Source organism: Astatotilapia calliptera, chromosome 20 (assembly GCF_964374335.1).
Source record: "Astatotilapia calliptera chromosome 20, fAstCal68.1, whole genome shotgun sequence".
Lineage (NCBI taxonomy): Eukaryota > Metazoa > Chordata > Actinopteri > Cichliformes > Cichlidae > Astatotilapia > Astatotilapia calliptera.
Window position 1 is genome coordinate 37834383 of NC_137441.1, and position 15005 is coordinate 37849387.

At 37.7% G+C, this 15005-nt stretch overlaps 1 protein-coding gene across 1 annotated transcript; it reads left to right on the forward strand.

Annotated features, from left to right (window-relative positions):
- Positions 1–142: 142 nt before the first annotated feature.
- Positions 143–15002, forward strand: LOC145423250 (regulator of telomere elongation helicase 1-like; the record flags this gene model as incomplete). The annotated part of the gene is made up of 22 exons (XM_080295516.1): positions 143–393; positions 1652–1841; positions 2701–2794; positions 3298–3379; positions 4783–4843; positions 5474–5549; positions 6889–6973; positions 7140–7205; positions 7948–8104; positions 8392–8430; positions 8520–8592; positions 8762–8859; positions 8988–9043; positions 9286–9357; positions 9561–9642; positions 9831–9963; positions 11378–11491; positions 12045–12085; positions 12592–12677; positions 13470–13547; positions 13698–13775; positions 14970–15002. Coding segments are annotated over exons 1-22 (1896 nt in total), but the record flags the coding sequence as incomplete, so codon positions are not given.
- Between the last annotated feature and the right edge of the window lie 3 nt (positions 15003–15005).

The window sequence follows — 15005 nt, forward strand, 5'->3', positions numbered from 1 at the left end:
TCCGCTATAATGCTCTTATTGTGAAGGGCAAGCGGGACGCCATACTTCCGCTGCAAAATGTATTCTAAACGCTTTTAGGTTGTTTTTTTAACTCACTTTATGTGTCTTCCACAATGTTATTTCTCTTTCCTACAGTGTCTGTTACAAATGCTTAGGCAGGACCAATTAAGTAAATTATGCGATTAGTTATCTCGCGACTTCTTGGACAGCCAATAGCGATCGTCCTTACGTAGGCGTTGACAAAACTGGGCGCGATTGGGAACTGCTTTCTACAAATCGTCAGAGGACAGGATGCCTTCGCTGACTCTTAGGGGAGTGACAGTGAATTTCCCCTTTTCTCCGTATGAATCTCAGAAGGCATACATGAACAAAGTAATCGAATGTCTTCAGGAGGTAAGAATCGACTGTCATGTGTATGTCTGTTGATGGAAATGGGGGCAATACCGAGTAGTCATGGCTGCTGGGCTTTGGAGTTGACACATTTCTTGCAAGTATCAGCTCGTCTCACAGCTGCTATCCAGGCTAGATGACTTCTTTTGGTAACATCTGATACACGAGCTCCCTCATGATGCTTCCAGGTGGGGAAAGAATAAAAATAGAGCCGATTTTCCAGCTTATTCCCTTCCCGATCGTGCGATTTAACAACCAACAACACATTAAGTGCGAGCCATTGCTGATGCTTTCGCTCCTTCAGCCCTTTGTTTGGCCTGCTAAAATGGCACTTCGGCAGTCACACCCCCTCCCGTGACATCACGCTCCAAAGCCCCATGAAGCCACCATGCTTACCATTTGCCGAAAGACAAGCCGTCTGACGTCTGCTTGTCCAAAATGTAGCTTCACATAATATAATGATAATAATGGGGAAAAAAACATATGACAAAAGAGGCTTCATGTCATTGACCTGTCCTTAGAATTTCTTTACAGTTTCTATGTAATACAATAAATAGCACTCTGCTGACTTGTCTTGGGTTTACCCTGGCTCTTGACAGCTGACAAACAGCTCAAATACCCCCGATGTTTAATCAAGAACTGATTTAAAAATCTGCCTTTTCATGTGTATGAATGATTACAATGTTTTTCAATCATAAAATATTTGCTCTGGCAGTGAAAGCTTACTGAACCTGAACCATCCTTATGTTAGGCTCCCGAGACAGTTTTGCACTAAACATGTGGTTGTGTACTCTCTCTGATAGTTTTTTTCTACTTCTCACCACACTACACATCTGGCCAAAGGTCTGATCAGTTTATGCAATTGCAAGGTGTATATCCACATATCAGCCACAAGTCACAAGAATTTCTACTTCTACAGTGCTGGTCAGAGTTTGATCAAACTTGTACACAATTGTCACCTAATGGATCTTGACACACGCTGTGCTGTTTTATTTATTTATTTATTTTTCACCTTACCTTTTAACTGATCTGTGCAGATATCTGCCCTTTTATGAACCTGATCTGCTAGATATTTCTTTCTGCTAAAAGGGAGATCTTTTTCCACAATGCCAAATCTTTGCTCATAAAAGCGTAGTCTAATACCTGGAAGTCTCTAATATTTTAATGTTGTTACCATCACAATTTGTGTTTTTGGGTTTTCTCCGTTTGTTTTTTATTTTATTTTATTTGATGTATATCTTTACCTGTCTGGTTATTTCAGAAAGTCAATGGGGTTCTGGAGAGCCCAACAGGCACAGGTAAGACTTTGTGCCTGCTGTGTGCCACCCTGGCCTGGAGGGAGAACTTCAAGGACACCATGTCTACCTGTATGATGGCAGAGAGGCTGGGCCAGGAGATGTTTCCAAACACACCTATGTCTTCCTGGGGGACAGCTGACGGTGACAAACCATGTATGTTTGTATCATCTGCAAATCAAGAGTCATTTGTAATTTTACTTGTCAAAGAAGAATAACAGATACATATACAAAAACGCAAAGGATATAAGCTACGAAGACATGCTGTGTGCTTACATCGCTATGCAATAGAAAATGAGCTAGCACTGATTTCTTTATATTTTGATAAATGGTAAATTGACTGCTTCTTCTATAGTGCTTTTCTACTCTTTTTGAGCACTCAAACCACTTTATATTTTGTTAGGAAAATAGGATTTAACGATTCACTCAAACATGTAATGTTTCCAAACATACATGGAAATATTCTACATATTTCAAGACAGCATTTGTACTACTCTAACAAGGTTGTAAGTCAATATTTGGTAGGATGTCCTTCTTCCATTCCCTGTCAAGATGGGTTGTCATCCCCATGTTTCAGCTATGCATTCAAATCGTACAAAGAATGGTTGAGATGTAGGAGGCTGCTCAGCTTGGTGTTCAGGGGCTCCATGAGGTGGTAGCACAGCTAATAGCTGTGGCAGGTGCTCAGTCTCTCGCTTTGGGAAAACAGCTGTTGTAGAAATGTCAATCTGGACAGAAGGCTGATATAGAAGTTTAGAATATACATCATGTTGCAACTTTTGCATATTTATTGCTCAGCTGTTTAATCTGTTCAAACTGTATTGTCTGTGTTCTTTTGGATCATTGCATAAATTCTCAAATTTCTTCAAAGACAGATTTGCGCATATACACTGTTAGTAAATGAGGCCCAATATCCCAGAAGTTTGACTTGATGGTATACTATGTTAAAAAGTGTTCAGTTAATTTTTTTCAGCAACGTATAAAGCCCTAATTGTCTTTTCTTATTGTTGTCAAGCCTACTACACTGATGTCCCCAAGATCATATATGCAACGAGGACACATTCTCAGCTTACACAGGTTATTAATGAGTTAAAGAACACTTCATACAGGTAAGCATTTCTAACTTTTTGATCATGCATGATTGTCTGAATGACAGCTATTCACAATATAAAACAACATTTCTAATAGGTTTTGTGATCATGGTGTAATGAGGACACCAAACCCCTACTGTTAGTATATACTAGGGAGATACAAATTTTAATTACCAGGTTTACAGTATACATTTTAGTATAGCTGAATTTGATCCTGGAATGGTACAATAGCTACCGTTTTTATTTTGTTTTGTTGTGTAATGAGTTCAGTTTCACAAAAAAACACTCAGGCCTGATAACTGAAACCTAATAACAGAATGTATCTGACAAAGTTTAACAGGCTAAAAGATCTCAAAAAGCAACACACAAGTCCCAATTAACCAAATACTACTGGTGCTTTAAAGGGTTATTACATAAGCTATAATCATTTTGAAGTCTTACTGAGTGCAGCACCTTTTGTCTGTTCTGGTTTTTTTGGCTATTTGTGGTAAACCAGTTCTCCCATGTCTCTTTCGATTCAGCCCAAAGGTGTGTGTGATGGGCTCAAGAGAGCAGTTGTGTATTAACCAGGACGTCATGTGTCAGAAGAGCAACCACGTCAAAGTAAGTTATAAAGGCAATATTAGAGATATAAATATAATGGGATGTTTTAACTGCTATGTCTAATGAATTGTTTTAAACACAAAACAGTGAATTTCTTCAAGCTCACTGCTGGAAAAAAAGGAGGAAAATCTACTTAAAGTTTGACTACATTCACAAAGAACAAAAATCAGTTGTGCCAACTGTATTCTATTGGACTTCCACTCGAAACAGTAACTTCATCCTTGTTCTGGTCAGCCGCCAACAGTAGCATTATAAAATCAGTTCTCCACCTGCTGCAGGTTCTGGTTGGTGTGGTGCCTTCAGTGTGCATTAGATCTCAGGAACACAAGCACTACTATCGCCCGCTCTAGTTCAAGACGGTGGAGCTTTATTATATCTGAGAGCAAGATGAATTCCTCATTTTTGTGGAAGCAGCTCAATGAAACCAACGGCCACCACACCAGCCCCTTTACATGAATTCCAAATCCTGCTCCTCACATACAAGGTCTTAAATAATCAGGCCCCATCTTATCTTAATGACCTTGTAGTACCATATCACCCTATTAGAGCACTTCGCTCTGCAGGCCTACTTGTTGTTCCTACAGTATTTAAAAGTAGAATGGGAGGCAGAGCCTTCAGTTTTCAGGCCCCTCTTCTGTGGAACCAGCTTCCAGTTTGGATTCAGGAGACGGAGACTATGATCATGCTTAAAACCTTCCTCTTTTCTAAAGCGTATAGTGAGGGCTGGATCAAGTGACCCTGAATCCTCCCTTAGTTATGCTGCAATAGGTGTCTACTGCTTCTACATTTTAAATATTTACAACATTACATCATGACAATTTTCTAATTTTGGTGGGCTCAGGCCATTTGCTAGTAGTTGTCTTTCTACTGCGTGCCAATAGTGCCTCTACCAACTTGTTATACTTGTTCAGTGTCAAACAGGGAAACCTATCCAGGGTAAATTTTCTCAGAGTTTAAAGTAGGCTACTCCTCCACATTCAAACGAGCCAGTTGAGGTGGTTTGGGCATCTTACAAGACCTCACCAGCATGTCAAAAAATAGTTATTTCATCTGCAACAAGAGTGTCTCAACCGTGTTTTTCACGTAACAGTCACATGAAGATTCACCTTCCAAGGCCTCGCCCCGCAGGCCCTCTCAGTCCCAAAGGTCAGAGACGGGTCTCCTCTTCTCCAGTGATTTATGGTGCCTGGGTGTGCCAGTCTACATATAACTTGCAATACCTAACTGTGTGTGGAATAAAGCATAAAAGACATATGTGACGCTATCCTTTCTAATGTCTGTATGTGTACTATTAAAAATGAGCCAATGAGCTAGCTGGTGGAAAAAAAATGATAAGTAACGGGTTATGGGTAGATAGTTAGTGATTTTTGTCTTATTGTGGAATCAATTTTTTTGTTTTTCAGGTTCATATGTGCAGAGGAAAAGTTTCCACCAGGTCATGTGTCTACTACAAAAAACTTGAAGGTAATGGTCTAACAGAGTGACTATATCCGTGTAGCATAATAGTCTAGAAAAGCATGTAATTTACCTTTTTTGTTTGTGTTGTACAGACTACATATATCATTCAAATATTATATTATTCAACACTAATAACTTTCTATGTATCGCACAACCTTGGCCTCACGTACTACTGTGAGGAAGTTTGAAGTCCAGGAATGTCCAAAATGTGGATATTAATGAAATGTCTACTGCCTGCTTTTAGTGGCTGTAAAAATTTGAATGAAAATTGTTATGTTGAGAATGTGGTCCATGCATTTGTTACTTCGAGGATAGCAAATTATAATAACTTGTTATGACGCCGTTCTATAACTTATATAAAAATCCCCCATTTGATAGAAAACAGGAAACTTGACACGTGTCATTTTTATACATCTCTCTGTAAATTTTTATCTGCACATATGAATTTGGTTTCTTGTGTATAAAGGACTACTTGTGTTTATATCTGTCTTGCTATAAGAGCTGTGTAACCATCCCAAATTTCTAATTTCTGGGAATATAAAGGTTTAATCTATTCTATTCTATTCCATCAGTGATTTATAGCAATTTATCTTATAAATACTCAATCTTAAGCTTGATCTTCTTTTTTTCTTCTAGAAAAGAGCACTGATAGAGACTTTGTTAGTTCTATCCTTGATGTGGAGGATTTGGTCCAATTTGGCAACAAGCAGAGGTGTGTAATTGATGTGTTCTTTTTTTTTGTAAATTTCTGTTTCACTAATAAGTCTCTGTTCTGCACTTTCTTACTTTGGTAAGAAATAATCAGCATTGGCAGGTGGGTATGTCTCTGTGTGACACCAAAGTATTGTCTTAATAGTAGCTAATGAATCAAATAGTATTTTATTAATCAGTCACTTGATTAGTAGTATCCTCTTTACTTCAGTATAAGATGCTATTTAGCGCTGTCCAGCAAAACCCTTTAAAACTGTAGCCAGTGTGAAACCCCTGTAGGTAATCTATAGATGGGTCACAACTTAAAGTTAAGCTGAACTCTTGATTGGAACAGTGAGGTGACCCAATAAATATGTTACAAAATAGAGGCATTTCATTATAGTGGGTGGAGTGGGTTAAGTGACTTGCAAAATGAATGGGGCTTAACAGATATTTGGTGTTAACCGTTTAGGAATTGCAGCCATTTTTAATGCATCGTCCTCTATTTTTAGCAGTTTAAAAGTAGTTGGATAACTGACTGATAGACAGTTTCATGGCCAGGTAAGGACTGGTCTTTCATCATTTCATGACAAATTAAGCAGAAAAAAGATCTAGAGTTGATCAAAGTGTTGAATTTGTATTTTGTATCAGTTCACTAAAACTTTCAATACAAGGACCAAAGTCATATCAATACAATTGAAGGAGAAACATCATAATGCTGAAAAAACCCAAAGAAATCCATCAGAGGTCGAAAACAAAAATAAATAAGAGTGGTCAAATCAACAATCTAAAAGTACCTGGGTGTACCATAGCCGAAATAATAAAATGGCCACTGACACCTTATATAGGCTACTGATATCAGGACATACGGTGTCCTCACAGTTTATAGAGATCTTCACCCAAACTCCAGCACCCCAACCAATAGAAAGAGGCAAGGTGATTAGTGAGTTCAGGATGAAACCCTCAGCATCCATGAAGACACTAGCAAGATGGGCCACCCGAGATGAGCTGCTTGGGTGACTCAAATACATGATAAGGAATTGTCATGCACAATCCCTCTAGCACACGCACCATTGACATGGCAACTAGCAAAGGCTGGCTTAAAGGACAGCACAGAGGCTCTGATTGTGGCACCACAACAATAGGCCCTAAGCACCACTTCAATAAAGCCAGGAGTCAACCATAGCGCACAGGACCGAAACTGCAGAGTGTGCAATGGCTCCCCGGAGACTATCCAACACACAGTAGCAGGATGTAAGATGTTATATAGGCCTGGCTACACTTAGACCCAGCTATCAGGATGGGTCTGTTTTTGTTTGAAGTTCATGTATTTGATTTCGGATTTGCACATTTTTCCACAGAGTCTGTCCTTACTACCTCTCTCGTTCACTGAAACAAGAAGCAGATGTCATTTTTATGCCATACAACTACCTGCTAGATCCAAAGGTGAGCTCAGTCATCCATCCTCATTACATCTCAGGATGATATATGTGACCATAATTGAGCATTGAAAGAGACTTTAGTGTTATGATTGGCACTGTCATTTCCAATTTCCATGAATCCTAATATTCAACTGCCACTCTCTCGCTCTCTCCGTCTTTCCATTCCACAGAGCCGTAAGGCACTCAGTATCGACCTGAATGGAGCTGTGGTTATCTTTGACGAGGCTCACAATGTGGTATGGTTATATCTTTCCTTTGTTAAATGTATTCACTAAGTAAACTAAATTAAAGCTTCGAAGACCAGAAGTGACCCACTACTAAGGCTTTCAAATTCATTTTAACTTGTATGCCACATAGAGCCTAAATAAAGACCGCTGGGCTGCTCAAACCCTAAGCACATATTAAAACAAATGCTTCCAGATTTTCCTTTTGTTTTAGTGTAGAGAAATACAAGTACATGCACAAATTCACATTAATGAACTATCCTTTTGCAAGCCAGATATTGAACAGCATAGCTTCACAAAAAAATGCATTTTTTAATAAATCCCATGTCATTACTGTGCATTACAAGTGATTGATTACAGTAGATCTACAATTTCACAAAATGCTCAGTGTACAGTATTTAAACATGAACAAATATTTTCTTTTATTAATTAAAGAACCTAAAAAACATAAATTCAAACTCCTGTATGAAATGTACTCTTGGGCATACTAAAGTACTAATGTCATCATCATGCCATAATAGTTGAAGTGAAATGTATTAAAATTTCCAGTTACTTAAGCTTTACAAACAATTTGTAATAAATAAAACACAATGTGGTGCGATCACTATTATTTATAGGCTGATACATATTCCATTTTCAAACATGAAGAGAACGTTTGCAGACCTTTCAATTTGGGGTAGCAATGTTTATATTATATTATATTAGATAAAACTTTATTAATCCCTCCGGGAAATTTTACTTCTTTTATTTGCAGGAAAAGACATGTGAAGAATCAACATCATTTGATCTCACTCCCTACGATGTAGCCTCAGCCATTAATGCTGTGGACAGGCTGCTTGTGGAGCAGTCTAAAGAAATCAGCCACAGAGACTCTGTGAATGTAGACTTTCATGGAGAAACCTCCGCTTCTGGTAAGAAAACCTACTTGTCTCAATTTCTCAGGTTATATACATGTTTCTAAAAGAGTTTTCCATGGAATATAGTATAGTTATGTATAAATTTCATGGCATTTTGGGCTACTTGTATACTTGTATAAGTTTGGATTTACTTCTACCTTCTAAGTCTTCACTAACTTTATTAGCCTTAGTTTAGCCTTGGCCTTATTAAATTATTAATAGTAATAATTTTTTGTTGTTTTGTAAAGCAAGTAAAGGATTGTCAGCTGCACGTCTTTTAATATTTTCTTTTTTTGTTTTAGGTTTCAAATTAGGTTTGTCCACCATTGCAAAAATCAAACGTAAGTATTTATTAAAGTATTGCGGAGTCAGTCGTCCTGTTGGTTTGTGACAAGAGTTAATTTTCAAAACTTATTTTCTGCTTTAACAGAGATACTACTGGATCTGGAAGCTGCCATTGATGCCTATGATCCAAGTGATCAAGGCATTACCAAACCTGGAATGTAGGTGACAGCATGGTAGAACAAATAAAGTGTGGTCATAGAATGTCTCTGTAGTTAGTACCTTAACCGTAGTGCGGGTTCTCACTTAAAGCTGCTGAGAGAATGATTCTGAATCTTAACTGTTATAATAAACCTAATAAGCACTGCATGTCTCTATGTTGTGTCTTAGCTTCATCTATGAGGTGTTCGAAAAAGCTAATCTGACCTTCAGCAGCAAGACAGCAGTCTATGAAGCTCTGGAGCACATCATTGGATACCTGGCACAACGTAAGGCATCATATTTTGGCTTAGACACATTATCACATCATTTATCATTTGTAACATTGGCTGGTTTTATTATACCGATCAGTGCAACTAATTAACAAATGACCTGTTTGATGCATGTTTCTCCTCAGAGCCAGGAATATTTCTCAATACTAGTGGACTCCAGAAGCTTTCTGATATCATACAGGTACACTTTGTATGGCTATTAAAGAATTTGGTCAATATTAAACTTTTTTTGGGGGGGGGGGATTTTTGTCTTTTTGAGTGAAAATTAATATGCATTGGTCCCATATTATTTGTGTGGCCTAACAGATTTGATTGAGGACAGTCAATAAAATTATAGAATTCATTACTCTTCGTTGTATAAAGAGTAGTTATTTAATCACCTTGTGGCATGTTTGAAGGTTCTCCTTTGTTTTGTTATTTCAGCTGGTATTTTGTGGTGAACCGTCAGAAAAGGAGAAACTACACCAGATGGAAACCAACACGGCTCATTTCAAGGTGTGTTCATTAAGTCAATGGAATTTTTTTTTTTTTAATTTTTTTTTTTGGGGGGGGGGATACAATTCGTGTTCATATTGGAACCAGCTAAAAGTAGCATATCTTTGCCACAACTATCACCATTGTTCCGGTATATTAAATTTAAAAAGAAATCTTGGAAATTAAATAACTAATTATGAGCTTCTGTCATTTGTTCGGCTCAGGTTCATATCCATCGGGACACCAGCATTCACTCAAAAAAACATAGTGTTGATATGTGGGCTTCAGGTTCATCAAAAAAGCAAGGTAACGGTGCACAACCTGATGCATTGTTGTGTTACATGGATCCACATTGACAGAATGAATTTTATTAATACCATTTATATATTTCCGCTAGAGTGTGAACCCTGTTAAAAGTTATAGTTTCAATCGTTATTAGTGTATGAAAGATTCGTACTACAGGTAAATGTGATGTGTTTCTCTGGAAATTGCAGGAAATATTCTGAGTTACTGGTGCTTCTCTCCGGCCTTCAGTATGCAAGATCTGGTGAATCAAGGCATTCGCTGCATCATTCTGACAAGTGGTACCCTATCGCCCCTGTCTTCTTTCACATCTGAGATGAGAATGTAAGTTAGCTGTCACTCTGACTGCCCTGCTGCACAATTACATTTTTCCCACACCAGCTTGAGTAGCAACTACTTTAAAATAAAAAAAAATAAAAAAAAACAATCACCTTTATACCTGTTTAGTCTGAACATTGAACAGAAGAATTAAACCCTTTCTACAGTGAACTGCTGTTTGATGTAGAAACTGTTCACTATCTCATAATTTAAATCTTCTGTTCATTATTTGATTTTTCTAGCAATTGAACGATGCTCAACATAAAAGTTAATGATTCATTTTATAGCCAGGAGAACTTGTTTGACATGGTCTATGAATAAATCAGAATGATTCTGACAATACACAGATCTATGTAATCCTCTAACAATTTGTTAGCATCCAAAGGCATTGTCATCTCTGCTATATACAGTGTAGTATATAGCGAGACAAGACGATGAGGCTCCAATTCCATGCAGTGCAAATGACTAACAATAAATATAAGAAGAGTAAGAAACAAATACACACTTTATGACTAAAGTAAAAGGATCAATAACAATTTAAATTTACAAGTTACAGTTGAAAGAGTTAAATTGACCTTGATGGTCAAAGGAGCTTGCAAAGGAAAGCGTCTGGACTTCTTTAAGTTGCTTGAAGACGTTTCACCTCTCATCCGAGAAGCTTCTTCAGTTCTAAGGTCAAATGGTGGAGAGTCCCAGATATAAACCTAGTGGGAGTTTCTCCCCACAGAGGGACAAAAGGACCCCCTGATGATCCTCTAGTCGCCTGAGCCAAGGTGGGAAACTGGGTGTGGGTCCCAATCAGCCAGAGTTTCGGGTGTGTTCATTGTGAAACCTGGCCCCACCTTATCATGCGAATTCCTGAGGTCAGATGGCCCAGGATGTGAGTGGGCGTTAAGGCGTCTGGGAAGGATCTCAAAACTGGATTATAGATGGCAGAGAGTTGGTGTCGTAAACCCCGCCTCTGTTCAAAGATGGTCGCTCACAGTGGACATAGATGGCTTCTTTCACTCCTCTTTCAAACCATCTGTCCTCTCTGTCCAAAATGTAAACATTGGCATCCTCGAAAGAGAATGCCAATTGACCTTGATGTTATTTAAAGTGACGAGTGTAGCAGCTTGTAAATATGGGCAGGATTCTTGAGAGTGGAGTTAGTCAGTATGACACATGCCGATGAATTTGCGGCATTTTATCTTTACATTTTCAAAAAATTCTGTCTAATACATCTAACATATATGGTTTTCTGTAAGTGTAATGCTTTTTGAAAATGTTGTAACCTCCAATTTTTCTGTCCTTCACTGAATAGAAATTCATCATGAAGTATCATATGAAGTAGCATTACTAGTAAACTTTTGTTTGCTGCATGGACAGCGGGGTAAACCTAAAACTTGATCACAGTGAGTTTCTGCTCCTACTCTTACAGAGAATTCCCAGTATGTCTGGAGAACAGCCATGTGATTGAGCGCGACCAGATCTTTGTGGGCGTCATTGCACAAGGCCCAGATGGAGTGCCCTTAAGTTCAGCGTTTGATCGAAGGTCAGTATTCTTTTTTTAGCATATGATTACTTTCTAACAGGTCACTTTGGAAATTTGCAGTTGTTTGAAATGAAATATGTTTTGCCATATGCCTAAATACAAATTAAGGTGCATGGCAAAACTTATAATTTGCTCATTTATTTGCTAGTTTTTCTGACTTCTGGAGTCAATTATCGTTGTGTAACGATATTTTTTTCTCATGTTTTGATTTATTATAAAGTCAAGTTAAATCCTTTTATGTGTATGTAAGACTTTAGTTAATTTTTATATAATACTAATTCAAGAAAACAGTCTTTTCTATGCACTTTGTATTGCAAGATAAGTATTAGAAAGAACACCCCACCAATCATACTGTTTTATATTCTGCACTCCAGATGGATTGAGTGCGTTAAAATATTTTTCATGTTAATTGTGAGGACTGCCTTAACGCGTTTAAGCCTGTTAACGCCAGATTAACGTGTGAACGCTGACAGAACTAATATATACCTACATTGGTTCTGACTGTGAAGTTTTTACTTGATTGCTAAACTCAAACTTTAAATTTCTGTCACAGGTTTGTTCCTGAAAACATGGCATCTTTAGGCAACACTGTTGGTAAGATCACAATATACAGTATTGAAATTGTTTGGTTTTGCTGTTTCTAAGGAGATTTTTTTTTCTTACTGACATCAGCAACACTGTTAACTTAATGCTCTGATCTTCATGGTTATTTCATATTGCTTATTATCTTTTTCATTAAGTGATGACGTACCTGAACCCAGTTTCCGGGCCCAAACTACTCTGCATTTATTGAGGCTGTTGTGTTTTTAACACATTTTAAGGCTTTTATCTTGTTCTATTCAATCTGAACAAGCCCATTTTTAAAAAAAAAAAGTTAGCGTCCATCCTTCGGCTGTATGTTGTAATGTTTTTTTTTAGAAATCTCTCGATCAGAACATGGCGTACTATGTTTAGGTGGAAACTAGCAAGCTAACTCTCTGCTAACTTTTAACTCTGTTAAATTTCATAAATTCTATTTTCACAGATGCCTGGATTTTAAACTTAATTGTTACCTTGGTTTTGATTGTGATACAGTTTTGTAACCTGTGTTCTTTTCTCAGCCAACCTGAGTCGTCTGGTTCCTCATGGACTCTTAGTATTTTTCCCTTCCTTTCCTTCAATGGAAAAAACATTGGAATTCTGGAGGGTAAGTGTAATTCAGCAGAATCACCTGTGGAAAACCATAAGGGTTTGGTTTTTTTTTTTTTTGTTTTTTAGCTTTTCTAGTCACTTTTATGTTTTGTGTTCTCTTTCTCCATGAATTATATTTTGTATTGTCTAGCAAATTAGAAATACATTTAATGGAAATTTAATATACAGACAACTCTGCTATTGTTTCCAGTGGATGATGGGCCATGCAGACGAGCTTTTGCAACAGTCGTATACGGATCGAATGGCCCGGAGCAATGGGCCAGACACCCTTCTCAAAGTCCACAAAACTTCTCAAAGTTTTGTGGACTTCTAACTATACCCTTACGTTCACGTGGTCTGTCCAGCATTCTCCCTGGTAACCCTGTCCCGGGTAGTAGGAACTGTTCCTTTGACGTTCTATTACCAGGGGCCTTTTAAATCGCTCTTTGTGTGGCCCCTCAACCAGGACCAGTTTGCCATGGGTGACCCTACCACGGGGCAAATAGCCCCCTCACAATTTAGCCTCTGGGATACCTGGGACATACAAACCCCTCCACAACGATAAGCTGGTGGGGCGGGGAGCCATCAGGGTGCGTAAGGGTACAGTGTGCATATTTTAAAAAATAGTAAAGATATCAAAATATAAATGTAATAATTAAAAGTAAAAAGCCTTTTAACCAGTATGAACTCATTTCTTTCTTTCTTTCTTTTTAAGTGAGGTACTCCACAGTCAATTTAATCATTTATAACAATCTAAGATGTTAGTGTATAAAGTAATTTCCTGCGTGTGTATATGTGTTATCACCAGGCTACTGGACATGCAAACCGCATTGAGAAGTTAAAGCCCATGTTTGTTGAACCTACAGAGAAGGGCACCTTTAATGAAGTTAGTATTTATTTATATTTTAGGTGTCTTATCACTCGGCTGTGAACCCCTCTTTAAACATTTCACATCTGAAGAAATATCCTAAGCTTTTTATAGTTATAAAAATCTAAAGATTTGAAAGAAATTGAGCTTCTTTCTGTCTATTCCTAGGTCATTGATGGTTATTACACCAAAGTCAATGATCCCCGATCCAAAGGAGGAGCCTTCTTTGGTGTGTGTCGAGGGAAGGTGAGGAGGCTGTCCATGGACTCTGCAAAAGTCCTACAATGTTTTCTGTTGTCATGTTTCAGCTCCAACTTTTGCTGTATAGTGTGGGTATACAGTTGTGATCAGAAGTTTACATACAATCATCATGATCATGAATGTTCGTACAAATCATCCATCTGTACCATACTTGATAGTTGGTGCAGTGTTGTTAGGTGTTAAGCCCTCACTTTTACTCGTCCAAACACACCTTGTAATTGTGGACAACAACTCGATCATTGTTTTTCTCGGTCCAAAAAACTGTTCTCCAGAAATCATTTGGCTTATCTATGTGGACACCTGCAAATGTTGTAGTTGTTGATATCCTAGAGTCCCCCCCTTCAGAGCATGGTAAAGTAGTGAGTCATTTGAATATCTTGTATTTAATTGAAGTTGTTTGAACTAATGATCTTGGAATTGCAGTTCAGAATGGTTCCAAGAGACCTTCCCAATTTACATAAACTGAGTTCCTTGGACTTTCATGTTGTTCTGAATATTTGTCCTTTTTATGCTTGCAAAGAGAAACTTCCAGCTGTAATAAATCACAATCACTGATGAGTTTAATGGCCTTGACCTCATCAATTTGAAAGACAAAGACCTTATGAAAGATTTAAGTGGATGTCTGTTGATATTTGAGTTTATTATATGCCTTTGACCCTGTGCGATTAATATAAAATCTCAATTAATTTAAAGTAGTGCATCCAATAATGTTCAAGTCATAATAGATGAATGCTGTAAAACCATTTCAACCTGGAAAAAGAGCAGTTGAAAGAAATCATTAGAAGCCCAAAATAATCATGACATTCATACCCATGATGAGTGTTCATAAACTTCTGATCACAATTGTATATGATATTCAAAGGACATGTCATATCTTTGGTACCCTTGTCCTCTTGTGTCAACATCAGGCAATTTTTTTTCTTTTGTTTACAAGTGTATTACCATACAATGTTTTGGGAATGACTGTTCATTTTTGTGACATGAATATCTCTCTTTGTTAACCGTTTTATGCTGTTTTTCCATTTTGCAACCTACCTCTTTTTCTATGATGGCTGTGACTAATTGGATAAACATTTAAGAAAACGTAGATATGGAGTTAGGATTCTCTTTCATTTTAATGTAGGGTTACACAAAAACTTTCTCTCAAAGCTGCTATGTAATTATATCTTCTTGTCTTAGGCGAGCGAGGGTCTGGATTTTGCAGACATGTTTGGT